Below are 17,448 nucleotides of genomic sequence, written 5' to 3'. Positions count from 1 at the left end.
GGGTAAACTTTGATTTTGGAATGATTAGCTTTTTAGATCTCAGGAATAATTTAAGACAATACTTTTAAAGACAATATTCTTAAGTTAGATTAAGTCTTAAATTCAGACTGATTTTCTTTGGAAAGTTAGGCAAGCTTTGTTTCAAATGCATTTTAATGGCACATGGGTTTACATATTCTTGGTTTTTTAGTATTAGTAGCTAGATAGATTTTTTTCCTGCTTTAAGCCTTATGTAGAAGTCAGTATTTATGGCCTGTTTTTTAGGTGACAATGCTCGATCCCAGATGTTGAGAGAGAAAGTTATTGAATTGGAAACAGAAATAGAAAAATTTAAAGCAGAGAACACATCTTTAGCTAAACTTCGCATTGAACGAGAAAGTGCCTTGGAAAAACTCAGGTAAGTTGCCTTTATGAGTTGAGGGAAAAAAATGTGCGTTGATGTAATCATATATTTACAATTGTATCTAAAATATTTGAAACATTTTAAATCAGTTCAAGAAATCTAAATGGAAAGGAGGTGAAATCTGTGTTTTATAAGATTTATTTTATTAAATAAAGTGACCCAACATTGTCAGATGTGTTAAAAGGGATATTCTTATGGTGGTGAGATCATAAATTGAAATTTGAAAAGCAGTTTGGGGCCATGAATTCAAGTAGTAACTTGCTTAGTGTATTAGTTTCCTAGGGCTGCTGAAACAAATTCCGAAAACTGGGTAGTTTAGATTTAGATGAGATTGGGAGCATTCAGGGTGGTATGTCCACAAATAACCGGGTAGTTTAAAACAACTGAAACTTATTTTCTTATGTTTTTGAAGATTTTAAAGAGTCCAACATCAAAGCATCTGCCAGGCCATATTGTTTCTTCTAGCTTCTGGGATGGCTGGCAATCCTTGGTGTTCTTTGGCTTACAGCAGTACCATTCTAATTTCTACCCCATAGTTACATGGCCATCTTCGTACTTTGTGTTAGTGTCTTCCCATGACATTTTCCTCTCTGTGTGTGCTTCATTCTACGTTTCTTCTCTTCTTATAAGGACATTATAATGTGGTCCACCCTACTCCAGTATGACTTCATTTTAACACATATGTCAATTATATCTGCAAAGACCTTATTTCCAATAAAGTCATACTCATAGGGTTAGAGCTTCACCATACTGTATTGGAAGGCCACAACTTTATCCACTGTAGTCAGTGGTATGACAAATGCAGTTTTCTACCCTAGGTCATTATTTGACCTGATTTTATTGGGCAGCAAAACCTCAACTGAACATGTACATATATCTTGTTTTGAGTGGGGGTTATGGGGATTAAACTCAAGGGTACTTTACCATTGAGCTACTCTCCAACTGCCCCCCCCCCCCCGGCTTTTTTTCAATTTTGAGACAGAGTCTCGCTAAATTGCTTAGGTCCTAAGTTGCTGAGGCTGTCTTTGAATTTGAGATCCTCTTGCCTTAGCCTCCTGTGTTGCAGGATTACATGCATGTGTCACAAAGCCTGAATATGTTAATGTTTAATTGAGGTGAAATTCATACTGCTTATGATTAAGCATTTTAAAGTGTATGGTTCAGTGGCATTTAGTGCATTGACAGTTTTATGCAACCACCATTTGTCTCTATTTTCAAAATATATGTTATTCCAGAAAGACACTCCATACACTAATTGCTTCCCATTTTCTTCCTTCTCCCATTTCCTGGGAACTATTAATCTGTCTTCTGTCAGTATTCATTTACATATTCTGGATATTTCATTCAAAATGAGTCGTACAGGGCTGCAGATGTGACTTGATGGTAGAGCGCTTGTCTAGCATGCTATGAGGCCCTGTGTTCAATCCCAAGCACTGAAAAAGAAAACAAAAATTTTTGTGTCTGGTTTCTTTCACTTAGCATAAGATATTCAAGGTTCACCCATGTTTTAGTATGTACCTGTACTTAAATTGATTTTTTTTAATGAGATAACTTTTTAAAAAGGTTTATTTTTTTAATTTTTATTAAAATTTTTTTTTAGTCATAGGTGGACACAATTCCTTTATTTTTATGTGATGCTGAGGATTGAACCCAGTGCCTCACACGAGTTAGGCGAGCGCCCTACTGCTGAGCCACAACATTAGCCTCTTATAGGTTTATTGTATGCATTTATTTTTTATGTGGTGCTGAGGATTGACCACAGGGCTTCATATGTGCTAGGCAAGCACTCTACCAATGAGCCACAACCCCAGCGCCTTAATTGCTTTTTTAAAAATATATTTTTAGTTGTACATGGACACGATACCTTTATTTTTATGTGGCGCTAAGGATGGAACCCAGTGCCTCACACATGGAAGGCAAGTGCTCTCCCACAGAGCTACAATTCTAACCCCTTAATTGCTTTTTTAAATATATAATTGTTTTGTTTATTTTTCAAAATTTGTTCTAATTAGTTATACATGACAGTAGAATGCATTGACACATTGTACACAAATAGAGCACAGCTTTTCCTTCCTCTGGCTGTACAAGGTGCTGAGTCACACCAATAATGTAATCATACATGTATATAAAATAATAATGTCTACCTTATTTTGCCATCCTTCCCACCCCCACAGCCCCACCCCTTCCCTCTTGTTTTTGAAATACGGTCTTGCTATGTTACCTAGGCTGCTCTTGAACTCATTAATCTTCCTTAGCTTTCTGAGTAGCTGGTATTATAGGTACATGCTGCCACACCTGGCTGTACTTTGTTGCCTCTATTTTTAAATTTTTTTTTGCCCTGGGGCTTGATCCCAGGGGCATCCCCAGAACTTTTTATTTTTTATTTTGAGACAGGATCTTGTTAAGTTACTGAAGCTATCCTTGAATTTGGGATCCTCCTGTCTCAGTCTCCTGGGTCTATGGGATTACAGGTGTACACCACTGCATCTGGCCTCCCAAACTTTTTTTTAAATTTTGAGACAGGCTTTTGTCTAGTTGTACAGGCTGGTCTTGAACTTGTGATCCTTTTGCCTCAGCTTCCTCAGGATCTGGGATTTACAGGTATGTGCCCCCATCCTGGCCCCCAAATAACTTTTTAAATGCTTTATTTATTTAAAATATATATTTTTAGCTGTAGTTGGACACAATATCCTTATTTTATTTTATTTTTATGTGGTGCTGAGGATTGAACCCAGGGCCTTGAACATGCTAGGGAGTGCTCTACTGCTGAGCCACAACCCCAGCCCCCTTTACTTTATTTAAAATTGTATTTTTCTATTTAAAGAACATTTAAATCATAAAATAAAGACTATTTTTTTTTTCACAGTTTCCACCATGCCAAAGTCTGTTCTTTTCTTTTTTTTGTGGTGCTGGGGATCAAACCCAGGGCCTTATGCATGCAAAGCAAGCACTCTACCAACTGAGCTATCTCCCCAGTCCAAGGTCTGTTGTAAGCAACATTCAGTTATTTTTTTTTTTTTTAATATTTTTTAGTTGTAAATGGATCTTTAATTTATTTATTTATATGCGGTGCTGAGGATCGAACCCAGGGCCTCATGCATGCCAGGCAAGTGCTCTACCACTGATCCACAACTCTAGCCCTCATAATTTAGGAATTACGTTAGTCTTCCTATCTTACAGATGAGGAAGCTGAGGCACTGAGAAGTTAAGGCATTTGTCCAAGTTTACCATTTTAGAAAGTGACAGCCACAATGTCAGCCCAGGCAGTTTGATACTGAGCCCCTGGCTCTATTTATATGTTTTGTTCTTTAATTTTTTAAATTCAGCTGTATAATAGACTTTTTTTGGTGGGGGGGGGGCGGTACTGGGCATTGAACCCAGAGCTGCTTAATCACCGAGCCACATCGCCCCTCCAGCTTTTTAAAAAATTATATATATATTTTTTAGATGTTGATGGACTTTTATTTTATTCATTTATTTGTATGCAGCATGGAGAATCAAACCCAGTGCCTCTCACATGCTAGGTAAGCGCTTTACCACTGAGCCACAACCCCAGCTCTCTCCCCCTTTTTAAAAATGTTTTATTTAGAGACAGGGTCTCACTGAGTTGCTTAGGGCCTTGCTGAGTTGCTAAGGCTGGCTTTGAACTTATGATCCTCCTGCCTCAGTCTCCTGAGCTGCTGGGATCATAGGTGTATGCCACCACACCCAGCCATAATAGACTTCTTACCACATTAGTTTAATCTTTTGCATCCTTGAAATGACTGTTGTATGGGTGCCACTATAACTTATTCAACCAATCTGTGTGGAAATTAACTTGTTTACAGTCTTAACAATTATAAATTACCTACTACTTTGGATAAAAATTAATAATAAATAAAGAATATTCTTTCTCATGATGAATTTCAAAAACTTCCTCTTCCCTAATCTATATCTGAGGCTCCTTCTTGGCCTCTTTCCTCATCACCATAGTTGAGTATTCAGCAGTCTTTTAAAAATCTTCCCAACCTCATAATTATATCATCTTTCATCTGTTGAAATTTGCATTTCTCTGGTTATTGACAGTTTTGAGCATATTTTAATATTTATGGTCATTTTTTTTTTTTATTGGTCGTTCATAACATTACATAGTTCTTAATACATCATATTACACGGTTTGATTCAAGTGGATTATGAACTCCCGCTTTTACCCCGTATACAAATTGCTGTATCACATCAGTTACCCTTCCTATTTATGGTCATTTGTGTTGTATTTTGTCAATTTCTTTGTAACCTTTGCTTATTTTTCTAGTGGGAGTTTTGTTGTACTGATTGTAGGAAGTTTTATATAAATCTAATAAATACGTTAAAGTTTGTCAAATGTGCTGCAAGTATTCTTTAATTTTTTATTATTTTTTATTTGTTCTAATTAGTTATACATGACAGTAGAATGCATTTATACACTTTGATACATCATATTATAACTGGAGTATAATTTCTTATTTTTCTGGTTGTACATGATGTAGAATCACTCTGGTCATGCAGTCATATACATTGTAGGGTAATGCTGTCTGATTCATTCTACTATTCTTCCTATCCCCCTACCTCCTCCTCTCCCTTCATTCCCCTCTACCTAATCTAAAGTAACTATTCTTCTCTAGCCTCTGCCCCCAGTGTGATTTAGCATCACATATCAGAGAAAACATTTGTCCTTTGTTTTTTTTGTCTTCCCTTAATTTTTGCCTCTGTATGTTGTAGAAATTCTGAACATTCAGTCAAATGTAATTTTTTTTTTTTTGTGTGTGTGTGTGTGTGTGTGTGTGTGTGCTGGGAATTGGTGCTATGTATATACTGCTAAACTTCACTCCCAGCCAAATGTGAATATCTTTTTATCTTTTCTCTCTACTCTTCTATTGTGTTCATCTAGTCCTCAGGCTTTAAATATCATCTGATCCAACCATGTCTCAACTGAGATCTGTAACCTATATCTCATATTCTCTTGTCTAGTCAAATTTCTCTACTGGGAGAGGTGGAAGTATGTCAGATTGATCATTTATAAAAAATAAGCCAGGGCTGGGGTTGTAACTCAGAGGTAGAGTGATTGCCTAGCATGTGTGAGACACTGGGTTTGATCCTCAGCACTGCATGTAAATAAATGAATAAAATAAAGGTTCATCAACATCTAAAAAAAATTTAAAAAAATTAAGCCCATGATATTTCCTCCCACTCCCTATACTGTTCTGTTCAGATATCCTCATAGCTTGTTCTCTCACTTCTTTAGGTTTTACTTCATATATTTTTGCAACAAGATGTGCTCCCATCCAAAATATCAACTTCTCTCCTCATATTTCCTGACCTCTTTATTTTTTTCCCCTTAATTCTTCCAATACTTGATTTATCTTGTTATTTTCTGTGTTTCCATTAGAATGTAAGAAACTTAAGGATTTTTATTATTTTCACTCTGGTTTCCCACTTCTTAGTAGAATATGTGACTCATAGTGAGCACCCAGTGAAGCTTGTTGGATAAATGGTTGAGTGAGTGAATTGGCTGATATTTCAGGCCTATGCATTGAAGATGGACTCGTTAGAACCAGCACTTCCTAGGTTGGCACCAGGTTGCATTTGGTGCTAGATGTGAATTACTGTATTGTGATGGTCCTCTGAGATGATAACATGGTTTGGTCATTTTAGGAAAGAAATTGCAGACTTTGAGCAACAGAAAGCAAAAGAATTGGCTCGAATAGAAGAGTTTAAAAAGGAGGAAATGAGGAAACTACAAAAGGAGCGTAAAGTTTTTGAAAAGTATACTACAGCTGCAAGAACTTTTCCAGATAAAAAGGAACGTGAAGAAATCCAGGTGTGTCAGTTCTTTAGTTTATACTTGTAAATTAAAGACTTGTAAATCTTGTAAGAGTCTCTCTATAGAGTTATTTGATATGTGAAAGAGAAATTGAGTATCAATTCATTATTTACTCATTCAGTAAATAATTTCTGAGATATCGCAAATGGAACATCTTTTGTAGTTTGACTTTTAAAAAGTACATTATATCAAGGCTGGAGCTGTAGCCCAGTGGCAGAGCACTTGCCTAGCATCTGTGAGGCACTGGGTTCATTTGATCCTTAGTACCATATAAAAATAAACAAAGGCTTTCTGTCCATCTACAATTACAAAATTTTTTTTAAAAAGTATATTTGCTCTTTTCTTACTAATAAAGATAATACCATAAGGCTTCTCCAAAAAGACCACAGATCAGCACAATGTTGTGTTAGGTTTTTTAAATCCACTACAGAGCATAGTTTTGTATATGTATAATGACTTGGTGTTTATATACTGACTTGGTGTGTAATTCTAAAATTTATAAACTAATAGGACAAATTATCAGTCCTGTTATTTCAGAGTTAGAAATAGATATGATGAGAGGAATGTAGCAGTTAAAAAGAATGATTGCATTTCTTATTAAAATTATAAACCTAGCCAGTGTGGTGGCACATGCCTGTAATCCCAGCGGCTTGAGAGGCTGAGGTAGGAGGATCTTGAGTTCATAGCCAACCTCAGCGAAGCTGAGGTGCTAAGCAACTCAGTGAGACCCTGTCTATAAATAAAATAGGGCTGAGTATGTGGCTCAGTGGTCAATTGTCCCTGAGTTCAATCAAAAAAGAAAGAAAGAAAGGAAGAAAAATTATAAATCTAGAAACAAATAGGTGAATATATTTTTGACATTGGCATATGCAAAGATTTCTAGGAAAAAACACAAACTATAAAAGAACAAAAATTGATATATTGGATTTGAAGTTAAAAATTTAGCCAAAAAATAAAAAATAAAAATAAATTGACATGGCTAACCATTCATTATATGTCACGTAAGCTGGAAACTCCACTTTTGTGATACTGGGGATTAAGCCCAGGGCACTTTAGTCTCCAGCCCCTTTTTTTCTATTTTTTATTTGAGACAGGTTTTTGCTAAGTTGCATAGGGCCTTAATAAATTACTGAAGCTGGCCGCAAACTTGTGATTCTCTTACCTCAGCCTCCAAGTTGCTGGGAATACAGGTGTATGCCACTGCAACTGGCTCCTTATTTTATTATTTTTTTTAAATAATGAAACTTCTTTCCTTCCTTCCTTCCTTCCTTCCTTCCTTCCTTCCTTCCTTCCTTCCTTCCTTCCTTCCTTCCTTTCTTCTGATTTGTTATACATGTTGGCAGAATGCAAATTTTTCAAGACACTGATTGTACACAGAATATTTTCACAACATTTGTGTCTTATTTATGTACTTAGGGTAATGATGTCTAGCTCATTTCACCATCATTCCTACCCCTTTGCCCCCTCCTTTCCCCTCCCTCCCCTTTGCCCTATCTAAAATTCCTCCATTCCTCCGATGCTCCCCACCAATCGCCATTATGTGTCTGCATCCTCGTATCAAAGAAAACATTCAGCTTTTGTTTTTTTAGGATTGGCTTGCTTCACTTAGCATTGCATTCTCCAACTACATCCATTTACCTGCAAATGGCATGATTTTATTCTCTTTTAATGCTGAGTAATGTTCCATTATGTACCTATTCATTTCCCTATCCATTCATTTATTGAAGAGTGTCTAGGTTGGTTCCATAATTTAGCTATTGTGAATTGTGCTGCTATAAACATTGATATGGCTGTGTCCCTGTAGTATGCTGTTTTTAAGTCCTTTGGGTATATACCCAGGAGTGGGGTAACTGGGTCAAATGGTGGTTCCATTCCCAGTTTTCCAAGGAATCTCCATACTGCTTTCCAGATTGGCTGTACCAATTTTGCAGTTCCTCCAGGAATATATGAGTGTGCCTTTTTTTCTCCATATCCTCGCCAACACTTATTGTTGTTTATATTCTTTTTTTAAAAAATTTTTTTAGTTGTCAATGGATCTTTATTTTATTTATTGATACGTGTTGCTGAGGATCGAACCCTGTGCCTCACACATAGGCAAGTGCTCTACCACTGAGCCACCACCCCAGCCCTGTTGTTTGTTTTCATAATAGCTGCCATTCTGACTAGAGTGAGATGAAATCTTAGAGTAGTTTTGATTTGTATTTCTCTAATTGCTAGAGATGTTGAACAATTTTTCATATGTTTGTTGATTGATTATATATCCTCTTAGAAATTTTTCCTTGGCCCATTTATTGATTGGGTTATTTGTTTTTTTGGTGTTAAGGTTTTTGAGTACTTTATATATCTTAGAGATTAGTGCTCTATCTGATGTGCATGTGGCAAAGATTTGCTCCCATTCTGTAGGTTCTCTATTCACCTCACTGATTGTTTCTTTTGCTGAGAAGAACCCCCCATCCCAATTGGTTTTAATCTTGTGCTATAGGAGTTTTATGAAGAAAGTTGGGGCCTGAAACATGATGGAGATTTGGACCTACTTTTTCTTCCATTAGGTGCAAGGTCTCTGGTTTAATTCTTAGGTCCTTGATTGACTTTGAGTTGAGTTTTGTGCATGGTGAGAGGTAGAGGTTTAATTTCATTTTGTTACATATGGATTTATGTTTTCCCAGCACCATTTGTTGAAGAGGCTATCTTTTCTCCAATGTGTGTTTTTGGTGCCTTTGTCTAATATAACTGAAGTTATGTGGGTTAGACTCTGTGTCCTCTATTCTGTACCAATGGTCTACAGGTGTATTTTGGTGCTAGTACCATGCTGTTTTAGTTATGGTTGCTCTGTAGTATAGTTTTAGGTCTGGAATAGTAATGCCACCAGCTTCATTCTTCTTGCTAAGGATTGCTTTGGCTATTCTGGGTCTCTTATTTTTCCAGATGAATTTCATGATTGCTTTCTCCATTTGTATAAAGAATGACACTGAGAGTTTGATTGGGATTGCATTGAATCTGTATAGTGCTTTTGGTAGTATAGTCATTTTGACAATATTAATTCTGCCTACCCAAGAACAAGGTAAACAATTTCATATTCTAAGGTCTTCTTTAATTTCTTTCTTTAGTGTGTTGTAGTTTTCATTTAGAGGTCTTTCACCTCTTTTGTTAAATTTATTCCCAAGTGGTTTTTTTTTTTTTTTTTTTTTTTGAGGCTATTGTAAATGGGGTGGTTTTCCTGGTTTCTAGTTTCGCTTTCAGTGGATTTGTCACTGATGTACAGAAATGCCTTTGATTTATGGGTGTTGATTTTATATCCAACTACTTTGCTGAATTCATTTATTAGTTCTAGGAGATTTCTGGTGGAATGTTTTGGGTCTTCTAGGTATAGAATCATATCGTCTGCAAATAATGTTAATTTGAGTTCTTATTTTCCTATCCGTATCCCTTTAATTTCTTTCATCTGTCTGATTACTCTGTTAAATAGAAGTGGTGACAGAGGGCATCCATCTTGTTCCAGTTTTTAGAGGGAATGCTTTCAATTTTTCTGCTTTTAGAATGATGTTGGCCTGGGGCTTAGCATAGATAGCCTTTACATGTTGAGATATGTTCCTGTTATCCCTAGTTTTTCAAGTGTTTGGAACATGAAGGGGTGCTGTATTTTATCAAATGCTTTCTCTGCACCTATTGAGATGATCATATAATTTTTATCTCTGAGTTTATTGATGTGATGAATTACATTTTTGATTTCCATATGTTGAACCAACCTTGCATTCCTGGAATGAACCCTACTTGATCATGATGTACTATCTTTTTGATATTTTTTTGTATTTGATTTGCTAGAATTTTTGCATCTATTAGAGATATTGGTCTGAAGTTTTCTTTCTTTGAAGTGTCTTTTGTTTTGGAATCAGGGTGATATTGACCTCATAGAATGTGTTTGGACATGTTCCCTCTTTATCTATTTCATGAAATAGTTTGAGAAGTATTGGTGTTAGTTCTTCTTTGAAGGTCTTGTAGAACTCAGTTGTATATCCATCTGGTCCTGGGCTTTTCTTGGTTGGTAGATTTCTGATGATGTCTTCTATTTCCTTGCTTGAAATTGATCTGTTTAAATTGTGTATATTATCCTGATTTAGTTTGGGCATATCATATGCCTCTAGAAATTTGTCGATGTCTTTGATATTTTTTATTTTATTGGAATACAAATTTTCAAAATAATTTGTAATTATCATTTATATTTCTGTAGTGTCCATTGTAATATTTTCATTTTTATCACTCATGTTAGTAATTTGAGTTTTCTCTCTCTTTCTCTTTATTAGCATGGCTAATGGTTTATCAATTTTATTTGTTTTTTCAAAGAACCAACTTTTTGTTTTGTCAAATTTTTCAATTGTTTCTTTTGGTTCAATTTCATCGATATCAGCTCTAATTTTAATTGTTTCCTGTCTTTTACTGCTTTTGGGGTTGATTTGTTCTTCTCTTTCTAGGGTTTTGAGATGTAATGTTAGGTCATTTATTTATTGACTTTTTCTTTTTTGAAGGAATGAACTCCATGCAATGAACTTTAGAACTGCCTTCATAGTATCCCAGAGATTTTGATGTTGTATCGATGTTCTCATTTACTTCTAAGAATTTTTTTTTAATTTTATTTTTTATTTTTTAGTTTTCAGTGGACACAACATCTTTGTTTGTATGTGGTGCTGAGGATCGAACCCGGGCCGCACACATGCCAGGCGAGCGCGCTACCACTTGAGCCACATCCCCAGCCCTTCTAAGAATTTTTTAATCTCTTCCTTGATATCTTTTGCAACTCATTGTTCATTCAGTAGTGTATTATTTAGTCTCCAGGTGTTGGAAAAGCTTTTATTTTTTATTTTATCATTGATTTCTAATTTTATTCCATTGTGGTCTGATAGAATGCAGGGTGGTATCTCTACTTTTCTGTATTTACTAAGATTTGCTTTGTGGCATAACATGTGGTCTATTTTAGAGAAGGATCCATGTGCTGCTGAGAAGAAAGTGTATTTGTTCGTTGGTGGATAATGTACTCTATATATGTCAGTTAAGTATAAGTTATTGATTATATTATTGAGTTCTATAGTTTCTTTGTTTAGCTTTTGTTTGGTAGATCTATCTAGTGGTGAAAGAGGTGTATTAAAGTTACCCAGAATTATCGTGTTGTGATCTATTTGACTCTTGAACTTGAGAAGAGTTTGATTGATGAACATAGATGCTCCATTGTTTGTTATGCTTGTTGATGTATGGTTCCCTTAAGCAGTATGAAATGTCTATCTTTATCCCTTTTGATTAACTTTGGCTTGAAGTCTAGTTTATTTGACATGAGGATGGAACCCCCTGCTTGCTTACGTAGGACATGTGAATGGTATATTTTATCCCAACCTTTCACCTTCAGTCTGTGGGCATCTTTTTCTATGAGATGAGTCTCTTGAAAGCAGCATATTGTGGGTTTTTTTTAATCTAATCTACCAGCCTGTGTCTTTTGATGGTGAGTTTAAGCCATTAACATTTAGGGTTATTATTGAGATATGATTTGTATTAACGGTCATTTTTGTTATTTAGCTTGACTTGGTTTCTGCTTTGGCTTTTCTTTTATTGTAGTTCTTCCCTTTGCAGATTTTCATTGTTGTGTTTCATTTCCTCCTCGTGGAATATTTTGCCAAGAATGTTTTGTAATGCAGGCTTTCTTCCTGTAAATTCTTTTTTTTTAAGTTGTTGATAGACATTTATTTTATTTATTTATATTTATGTGGTGCTGAGGATAGGACCCAGTGCCTCACACATGCCAGGCAAGTGCTCTATATCACTGAGCCACAACCCCAGCCCTCTTGCTGTAAATTCTTTTAGCTTTTGTTTATCATGGAAGGTTTTTATTTCATAGTCAAATTTGAAATTTAATTTTGCTGGATATAAGATTCTTGGTTGGCATCCATTATCTTTTAGAGCTTTGGTATATATTGTTCCAGGATCTCCTAGCTTTGAGAGTCTGGGTTGAAAAATCTGAGATTCAAATTGGTTTCCCTTCCTTATTCTGTATGCTAGGCATTTTCATTATAATGTGTCTTGTTTGTAGAGCTGTTGTGATTTTGTACATTTGGTGTCCTATAGGCCTCTTATTTGATTTTCCAATTCATTCTTCATGCTGGGAAATTTTCTGATATTATTTCATTGAAGATATTGTGCATTCCTTTGGTTTGAATCTTTGAACTTTCCTCTATCCCAATAAATCTTAAATTTGGTCTTTGGATGGTATCCTATAATTCTTAGATGTTCTGTTCTTGGTTTTTTACCATCTTCACTGTGAGGTCAACTTTATTTTCAAGATTGTATATTTTGTCTTCATTGTCTGAGGTTCTGTCTTCCAAGTGGTCTAGTCTGTTGGTGATGCTATCTATTGAGTTTTTAAATTGGCTTATTGTTTCTTTCATTTCAAGGATTTCTGTTTGTCCTTTTTTCAGTATCTTTTTCTTGAAGTAATCTCTTGCAACCTATTTGCTTTCTTATCTCTGTTGGTATGATCAATGGTTACCTGTATTTGCTCTCCTATTTCTTTGTTAGAGTAACTGATTTTTGCCTGTTGTCTGCTCACTTAGGTCATTTTTTAATTCCCAAATCATTTTAGTTATGTATATTCTGAACTCCTTCTCTGTCACTTATCTATGGACTCTATTGTTGTAGTATCTTGGTTTGTTTGGGACACTTTCCTCCCTTGTTATTTCCTCCCATGTTATTTCTGTGTGCCTTCCTCTCTTGCAGTGTAGATCTGAGGTATTACAGCTTCTGCCCTATTGTCTTATAGTGTGCCTACAGGTTATCAATACTTCACTTTTAAGGGAGAGGTCAATATTTTAGCATTCAGTGTACCCAATGTGCAGCCATATATCAGCTTCTCTTTTTACATTTACAGTTTTTCACTATAAACAGAAATGATGAGTTTGGTTATCTTCAGCCATATAATTAATAGGTTTGTGTATAATGGTTTACAGTTTCTGATGGTAGAAGGGGAGGTCTGGGGGGCTGGCTGAGATGTTTATGAGGTAGCATGTGAGAATATGGATGTATAGATTATATGACTAGTGAGAGGATAATCAAAGGAAGTCGGCTGTTAGTAGGAGAAACAAGAGATAGGCAACCCCATGCAAGACTCTCTGTTACCTCAGCAACAGGATAACTGTTTGCACCCCTAGTAGAGAAACCTTTGGTGCAGCCCGGCGACAGGGGCCTTGATGACGTCTTATGAGGTCTTTATTGTTGGTTCTTGGTAGAAGTGGCCATATGCTAGTTTTGTGGCAGTGGCAACCTCAAGCCTGTATGTTTCCTGATATTGGGCCATGGAGCCACGCTTTGGTGAATAAGGAACCCCAGCGCGGGTTGACTCTCCATGTAGTAAAGGGGTGGCTCTGACTCCAGGCTGTGAGTGCGGGGTGGGCGGGTGGGCTCTGCCTCCTAATTAGTTTTTTTATGTAGTACTGGGTGTCCAACCCAGTGCCTAATGCATGCTAGGCAAGCGTTCTACCATTGAGCCACAACTCCAGCCCTGGCTCCTTATTTTAAACACTAGTAGATTTTATTTAAAAAAAAAAAATATATATATATATATATATATATATATATATTTATTTATTTTAGTTGTAGGGGGACACTATACCTTTATTTTTTATGTAGTGCTGAGGATCGAACCCAGTGCCTCATGCGTGCCTGGTAAGCACTCTACCACTGAGCCCCAGCTCCAGCTCCTAAACACTAGTAGTTTTGAGTTTTTTTCTTTCTTTTCTTTCTAATGTTGTGTGGCATCCTTGATTAATCTCTGTACACCTACAGCTTTAGTTACTGCATACAATGTTGCTCAGGGTCTTTAATTCTATTAGTTTATTTTTGTGGGGAAAAACAGTTGCTAATATGTTTTGATTAATACTTGGTTTATTAGGTTTTGACATGCTAGTAAAATTTTTTATTTTAAAAGATAATATAAACAAATCCCATTCAGTAGATACAAAAAGATGTATAGTGAAATCTTTCTCTCTTATTTTGGCCTTAGCCACCTGATACACCTCTTTTTTATTCTTTTTAGTTATATATGACAGTAGAATGTATGTTTTTTTAAAATATCTATTTTTTAATTGTAGTTGGACAATACCTTTTATTTTATTTATTTTATTGTTATGAGGTACTGAGGATTGAATCCAGGGGCTTGCACATGGTAGGCAGACACTCTACTGCTGAGCCATAACCCCAGCCCAAGTAGAATGTATTTTGACATATACACAGAATATAACTTCCCATTCTTGTAGTTGTGCATAATGTGGAGTTACACTGGCTGTGTATTCATATGTGAATATAGGAAAGTTATGTCCACTTCATTCTACCGTCTTTCCCATTCTCACTCCCCTCCCTTCCTCCCATTCCCTTCTGTCCAATCTGAAGAACCTCCACTACCACCACCCACCCATGTACCTCCATTGAGACTCAGCATCCACCTATTAGAGACATCATTCAGCCTTTGGTTTTTTGGGATTGTCTTATTTCACTTAGCATGATAGTCTCCAGTTCCATCCATTTACTGGCAAATGCCATGTTTTTTTTGTTCTTTATGGCTGAGTAATATTCACTGTGCCACATTTTCTTTATCCATTCATCTGTTGAAGGGAACCTAGGTTGGTTCCATAGCTTAGCTATTGTGAATTGCGCTATGAACATTGATGTGGCCATGTCGCTGTAGCATACTGATTTTAAGTCCTTTGGGTATATGCTGAGAAGTGGGATAACTGGGTCAAAGGGTGTTTTCATTCCAATTTTTCTGAGAAATCTCCATAGTGCTTTCAAGAGTGGTTGTACTAGTTTGCAGTCCCCCCAGCAATGTGTGAGTGAGTGTACCTTTTCCCCCACATCCTTGCCAACATTTATTGTTGCTTATATACTTGATAATTGCCATTCTGACTGGAGTGAGATGAAATCTCAGTGTAGTTTTAATTTTCAATCCTCTAATTGCTAGTGATGTTGAACTTTTTTTTTCATGTATTTATTAACCATTTGTATTTCTTCTTCTTTGAAGTACCTGTTCAGTTCCTTTGCCCATTTATTAATTGGATTATTTGTTTTGTTTTTTGAATATGCCTCTTTATAACATTTTTTATTGTAGAAAATTTCAAATAGTACATATTTTATCCCTCTCACCCTTCTCCATTCTTTTTTGTTTTTTAATGTGTAATATTTAAAGTGAATTCCCCATTCAGTCATTTCATCTGTGAATACTCAAGTATGTATCTCTGAGAAAAGACCCTTTTAAAAAAATATAATTACATGCCTTTATCATACCTAACAGCCTTAATATCAATGATGACTGTTGTCCCTGGGTTTTTTCTTTTATATTAATGGTAGAATATTGACATCTTTCTGTATTCAAAAGAGCATCATCTTTATTTTACCATTGTGTAGAATTGCAATGTAAGTGCCATGACTTATGTTACTGAACTTTTATGTTATTTTTGTTCCTTTTCTATTTAAGAAGTACTATACCAAGTAACCTTGTACATATATCATTCTTCTATTTGCTCATTCAACACTTGGTTATTGAGTACCCATTGTGTAGCAGGCACATATCAGGAACATAGTAGTGAATGAAATACTTCAATCCCTATCCTTGTGCCCATGTAGCTCACAAACTTGAGTTTATCTGTGGGCAGTTTCCTAGAAGTGCAATATCCAGGTTAAATGGTGTGAGCACAAAATATATTATCTAATTCTTCTTCTATACATATGCCAATTTTAGATTCCACTGTCAATTCTTAAGGGTGTGTTTTTGCTCTTTGCATAATAAAGATTAAAAATTGATATTAAACTTAATTTCTTTTAGACAGTCTTACAGTCACACATTTATTATGGCTTTTTTGTAAACATTTAAAATACTTAAATAGTTAAAACAATCAAATATAGAAAACTTCTATTATAAAATTGAAAACTATAACCAATTCTAAAATACTTGCACAATGAATTTGTCATTTCATTTTTCTTGTTTCTAAATCTCCTGGGATTAAAGCAATAGCTTTATTTTAAAAAAACATGTTTTGGTGTAGGTGGACACAATACCTTTATATTTTTTTGTGGTACTGAGGATTGAACTCAGTGCCTCAAAGGTGCTAAGCAAGCGCTCTACCACTGAGCCACAATCCCAGCCCGCCATAGTTATTTTGATACTTGTTATATCAAATAAATCTTAACAGACCCAAAAAGAAGAAAAAACATCTCTCAGACCACTAAAGTTTCAAGATAGATCAGCTTAGGACCTGATCACCTCTTTTTAGTTGATTCAAATCAAGTTTTTGTAGTTCTGCTTTATTTTGTTGTAAAAATAATATATGGGCTTTACTTTCTTGAAACCTGATGCCTTTCCCTTGAATAATGTATGCTTTTGTTCTATGAGGCTCTGCTGTTCAGGCTGTTAGCCATTAGCTATGTGTGGCTATTTAGATTTAAATAAATTAAAAATAAAATTAGGTAGTCCCAGTTATTTGGGAGGCTGAGGCAGAAGGATCACTTGAGCCCAGGAGTTTAAGACCAGCCTGGGCAGCATTGTGAGGCTCCCATCTTAAAAAGGAAAAAAAAAGAAAAATTAAAAGTTCAGTGTCTTAGCTACATTTCAAGACTTAAAAACCATATTGGACAGTATAGGACTGGGCCTGCCATCACTGCAGGAAGCTATGGGCATTGTTCATCAAAGCTGTGTTTGGAGACAAGGGGTTGGGTTGGGTATTTTTCCTTTTTAGGATGTTAGATATTTACAATTTTGGAACTCATTCTTGAACCCTTTCTGCTTTTTTAGCATGTCTGACTTCTGGTGTTAATTAAGCATTGGGTCCTTTTTATACTGGATTAATCATGTATGACTGTGTATATTCATTATTTTTTTCTGCTTTTGGATAGTTCCTTGTTTTTCTTACACTATTTGGCTTATTTATAGTAAGTACCAATTCACTGAACACTTCTAAGCACTGGGGAATTGGTAATATAAGATATCTCTGTCTTCTTGGAATTTACATTCATCATTGTTGTTTCTTAACCTCTCACAAAACCAAGTTGCTCTAATCAATTATAAAGTTTCTTGTCTGATAATCAAGTGGTCCCAACTTGACCAGTGGGAGCCCCTTTGATTGTAATGGCTTCTCTGCCCTTTAATATACCCCTGAAGTTTTAGAAGTCTGCCTGCTTT

The 17,448-nt window shown here is 35.6% G+C and overlaps 1 protein-coding gene across 1 annotated transcript in view; it reads left to right on the top strand.

The window, feature by feature from the left end:
- Positions 1-17,448, top strand: part of Cpap (centrosome assembly and centriole elongation protein) — a 51,854-nt gene that overhangs the window by 18,857 nt on the left and 15,549 nt on the right. Inside the window, exons 8-9 of the mRNA XM_026394927.2 lie at positions 265-397; positions 6,074-6,239. Coding sequence (XP_026250712.1) covers positions 265-397; positions 6,074-6,239 — 299 coding nt within the window. The remainder of the gene's footprint in view (positions 1-264; positions 398-6,073; positions 6,240-17,448) is intronic.

The sequence above is a fragment of the Urocitellus parryii genome, chromosome 2, assembly GCF_045843805.1.
Source record: "Urocitellus parryii isolate mUroPar1 chromosome 2, mUroPar1.hap1, whole genome shotgun sequence".
Lineage (NCBI taxonomy): Eukaryota > Metazoa > Chordata > Mammalia > Rodentia > Sciuridae > Urocitellus > Urocitellus parryii.
Note: the sequence above shows the minus strand (reverse complement) of the source record. Positions and strands in the feature narration are given on the sequence as shown.